We start from the raw sequence: 4,717 nt of genomic DNA, 5'->3' as shown, positions 1-4,717 counted from the left end.
TCTGTACCAATAAGCCCATCGAAATAATCATGGAACTTATAAATGTAAAATGTCGTATTATCCGAATCATTAAATTCTTTAAAGCTAGGTAACGTAATTGAATAGTAATTTCTAGAGGTGGCGTGAATATTCTTAACTTCAAAAGGATCGTAATTTACTGGTAAGTTACTATAGTATCTTTCCACTACCTCGGGACACAGAAAAGATTGATTTGCTCCTGTATCTATTAATAGTTTCATAGGAGGTGATGCGATTTGAATGTACGGAAGCTGACGTTGGGTTTGAAGATTAATTTCTATTTTAAGGTGTCGGACTTCCGGTCCTTCGAAAAATCCTGCTCGTTTGTTTTAACGCTATCGGCTTCCACTTGGGGTGTTTCTGTACAATTTTCTAAAGGTTCCTGTACGGAATATTCATAGGGTTGCTGGTATTCTACGTACTCGCTAATATCGTAATAAGGATCGTAATAATCGGCATATTCATCGTATATAGAATTGTCAATGAAACTATTGTAATTTACTTCTTTAGATTTAAAGTAGTTCGTAGGGGGTGGGTTCCCGGATTTTGCCCAGTTATGTCCTGTAATTGTTGGTTGTGTAGGCGGCAATGGTCTTGTAACATAATGGCTTACTCCACTCATAGGACGTGGTTGGTTAACAGCTTGGTGGTTAAGACGTGAACCTATTTGAAAGTTATTTTGTTGAGGGTTATAATTTGGCGGTGACGATCTAAAAATTTGTTGCGTATGTGTTGGACCGAATTGGCGGGGTTGATACCGATTCTGTCTCCATTGCGGTGTAGATGGTGGAACGAAATGAGGGCGTGAAGGGCCAGGTATATTAAAGTTAAAAGGTTTAGGCGTGGGCATTGAAAACTGTTGGTTAGGCATTTTATAGGCACTTACAAAATGATTTGGTACGGACATAGAATTTATAGATTTTTTGTCAGGTAATTTTTGGTTCCGATTTTGTAGGTACATAGTATTCATCTCCTCGTGTACGAATTCTAATGCCTTTTCGATGGTCTCAGGGCGCATGCAACGTATGCGCGATCCTAAGGGATCGTTCAAACCTCGCAAATACGCTTGAAGCGTTAATTTACGATAAAGATCTCGTTTAGCATTAATGGTGGTCTCAAGGGTATCATGCAGGCTTACATAGGTCATTATAGTACTGTATAGATTCTGGCAACGCTCATAATACTCCTGCGCGGTGCTAGAACCTTGCGATAAAATAGCTAAATCGTTATATAGAGCGGTTTCATCTCGTTGGTCCGCGAAGTTGTTCACTAAAGCAGTTCGAATGCCTTGCCAGTCGGATGGAATCCCATTAGAATTAATTAAGCGAGCAGCAGAGCCTGTTACTTTGTTAAGAATTCCGTTGAGAAGAGCACACCTACTTAATTCACTACTACTATCACTACAAAACTGTCCTACCAATTGATCACATAATTTTAAAAATCTAGTAAGTACATTTGGGTTCCCGTCGAACTCGGGTACCAACCTTAAGGCTTTATAAATGGTGTCTAACTCAGACATTTCCGTTTGTTCTTCTATACTACTTAAACTAATATCTCTTCTATTATCTACGAAAGTTTGCCTACTACTAATAACTATCCTAGGTTCCTTCGATTTTCTTAAATGAAAAATCTTGGCAAATTTTATTAACACACAGGTTAGTTAGGCTAGGATTGAGCAACCACTAAAAAGAATCTAGTGTACTCACATGAACATGTTTCGGTCTCTCTGCGTTATCGATGTCTGGATACCTCTCGTGCAGCACTACTCGTAGATTCGGATGCTACGGATGCAGCAGCTAGACAAGCTACGGCGGGGCTTCACGCGATTACGGAAATCTTCTACGCGAAACGTTCCGCGAGCATCCTACCGACTGCGCCAATTACGTAGGGCTGCCGTTGAGGATGCAGAATGAAACCGAACGAATTTAACTTATACGTTTATTTAAATAATTTAATTTAACAATTAATTATTTCTAATTTATAATATACGTGACAGTCTGTTCGATGTTAGAACAAAAAGTGAAGTTCTGTAGTCTGAATTACATATTTATATACGAAATCGGTAAATCACTGAATGGTCCCCACGGTATGGTGATTCTTGGTAGCGCTCGATGTTCGGGAGGTCTTGCGAAACAAAGCAGCGACGCTGGCAACAGGTGGTAGCTTCAAGGAATGCATGGTGTGATTATTTCTCACGGTATGGTAATTCTTGGTAGCGCTCGATGTTCGGGAGGTCTTGCGATTATTTCTTAACATGAGAGTAAATATTTCTACAATTAAGTAACATGAATTTTGCATAAATAAAAGAACAATATTAAAATAAAAACTAAAAATATGTTTAACCAAGAGTCGGCTAAACAAGAATGTGGTTAGTCTTAAGAAAAGTATGTAAATGTGCACTTTGTAGCAGCATGCATTATAAAAAAAAAGAACATTCTTAACTTGGTAATGTCAAAGAGAATTCAAGTGTACACATTATAATTTTGATTTACTATTTGGTTTATTACTCACAAGTCATTCAATTTATATTTTCAATAAAGAAATTAATATTATCATAGTTCTATAAACTGCATCAAATTAGACGCACAATCATCACATTTCTGTTAGATGTTACAAAAATATATTGAATAATTTTACTTAAATACAATTATAACATTGGTGTGAATAACATCACATCTCAGTTGTCTATCCCGAGTATATCCCTTGTATCAGTGTCCATTAATAAGTGATCTTTGATTCCAGTACTCGATTAACTCAAGAAAATTTTAAATAGTTTTCTATCCATTTTCACTCATATATACAAATAATATATCTTCTTACAAATTTGTTCATTGTTTGGAAATAACATAAAACAGTTTTATGATGTTATATCCTTTCACTTCCGTGGATTTAGCTGGGCAGGAGCCAGATTCGGCATGACCCACGAGGATAATGTAATCTAGTTCATTCAATTGCCATACAAGTTAGCATAACTTTTTACCAATATCCTTCTGAGGCTTTCCAGATCCTCCAAAGGGTAAAATCTTGTATTTGCCGATGTTCAAATAGATAGTGTTAGATAATTTAGAAAGTTATCACTCAAGGATTACCTTTACACTACTTACTCTAAAGTTGAACACACATTATAAAAATAAAAATGAAAAAAAATTTTTGGCTCATTTTTACATTGATTATAATTTATATGATTAAACAATTTGATACAAAACACGTCAGCAACTTTTTTGTGGTTTTCACAAAAATATTAAATTCACTTGTATATTATTGCTATTATTATTAATATAATACATTCTATCTATAGTTTTGTTTTAGTTCTGGTATCTTTTCATTGGCATGAAAATTAATTAAATTAAACTTAACACTCGAATAAAAAGTTGAGTGTTACAACTATTGTTAAAACATGGCAATGATTAATTATGCAATGGATATTGTGACATTGATCCCGAGGTTTCCATTATCTGCAAACAGTTGTGCAAGGGACGTGTCAAATACGAGGCAGTCTGAGTTCATAATGGCTGATGAAACTCCTTCATGTATAGAGCGAGGCATTGCTTCCCATGTCAGTCTACGTCTGTGGCCATTGAGTTCTAGCCTATATGCAAAATTTTCAGCTTCTTTGCGAGAACCTATAAGTTGGACGATGGCAAAAAACTGTTGATGACCATCAAATTTCTCCTGTTTTTCAAGTACTAACATAAAGTGGTGGTTAAAACAAGACTGCATCATCACCCAATCCACTGCTCCAGGCAGGTTGATGTCAGTCGCCAAGAACACTATATCTTCACCCTGTAATGTTGTTATACTTTTGTGAGACATCATAAGATGTGGCATGACTTGATCTAGGCCTCCTTGCCATTTACATGATGCTCCGGGGCATGGACAGGAATAGGGTCTAAATTCACAAGCTTCTTCATGATCCGCTTTTTCTGTATGTACCAATGTTACTGTGCATCCTGTGTTGGAATGTTTGCAAGGAAACATTACATTACTAGCAACCTTCTCCATCGCGAGGTTGCGTATGTTGCCGAGGGGGCCGCGGCATGTCGGGCAGCAAGACAGCTTGGGTCGACAACTGGAGCACACGAGATGCCCGCTCTGGCATTGCAAAATAGGTGGTAAGACATAGTCAAAACACACTGGGCATTCAAAAAGGGAGGCTAAATCGGCAGACATCGCGGTCGGTACGTTGACAAGCGCGGGTACCCCAGGAACAGCACAACTGGAACCGCTAGCTCCGCGCCTCTTGTTATTTGTGCTCATGTCACCGTCACGCGCACATAAAATCCGTCGATCGGTGATCAACACAATCGTGATTAATTAACAATTTTTCTGAAATAACCGCCGTACTCTAATTACTTATATCATTTGTAACCTTCCACCGTAGACTTTTTCCGTCTGCTTGTATTGTTAAAGTTAGTTTCCATCACAGCTCCGGAGGCCAATGTTTTATTTTTTATCGGTAAAGTTTTGGCCTTAGCATTAAGCGATTAATGTTAATTTCTATGTATTCGATATTTAGAGAATTACGTTTCCATAGGATAAATTTGGGTAACTACATATTAGAAATCAATAAAAAAATATTACGAATGTTCTAGTTCACTACAAAAGGATGATATTCGTCGTACTCAAGTCCCAATTCATTCAATGACGACTTGACCAATCGAAAACAACTGACAGATAACAACATTAACAACTGTGTTGC

General features: G+C 37.2%; 1 protein-coding gene across 1 annotated transcript; it reads right to left on the bottom strand.

Annotated features, from left to right (window-relative positions):
• Window positions 1–2,279: 2,279 nt before the first annotated feature.
• On the bottom strand, window positions 2,280–4,717 carry LOC124533919 (E3 ubiquitin-protein ligase SIAH1-like). The gene has a single exon (XM_047109507.1). It carries the CDS (start codon window positions 4,273–4,275, stop codon window positions 3,430–3,432), a length of 846 nt encoding a protein of 281 aa, XP_046965463.1. The 5' UTR covers window positions 4,276–4,717; the 3' UTR covers window positions 2,280–3,429.

This window comes from Vanessa cardui, chromosome 11, assembly GCF_905220365.1.
Source record: "Vanessa cardui chromosome 11, ilVanCard2.1, whole genome shotgun sequence".
NCBI lineage: Eukaryota > Metazoa > Arthropoda > Insecta > Lepidoptera > Nymphalidae > Vanessa > Vanessa cardui.
Note: the sequence above shows the minus strand (reverse complement) of the source record. Positions and strands in the feature narration are given on the sequence as shown.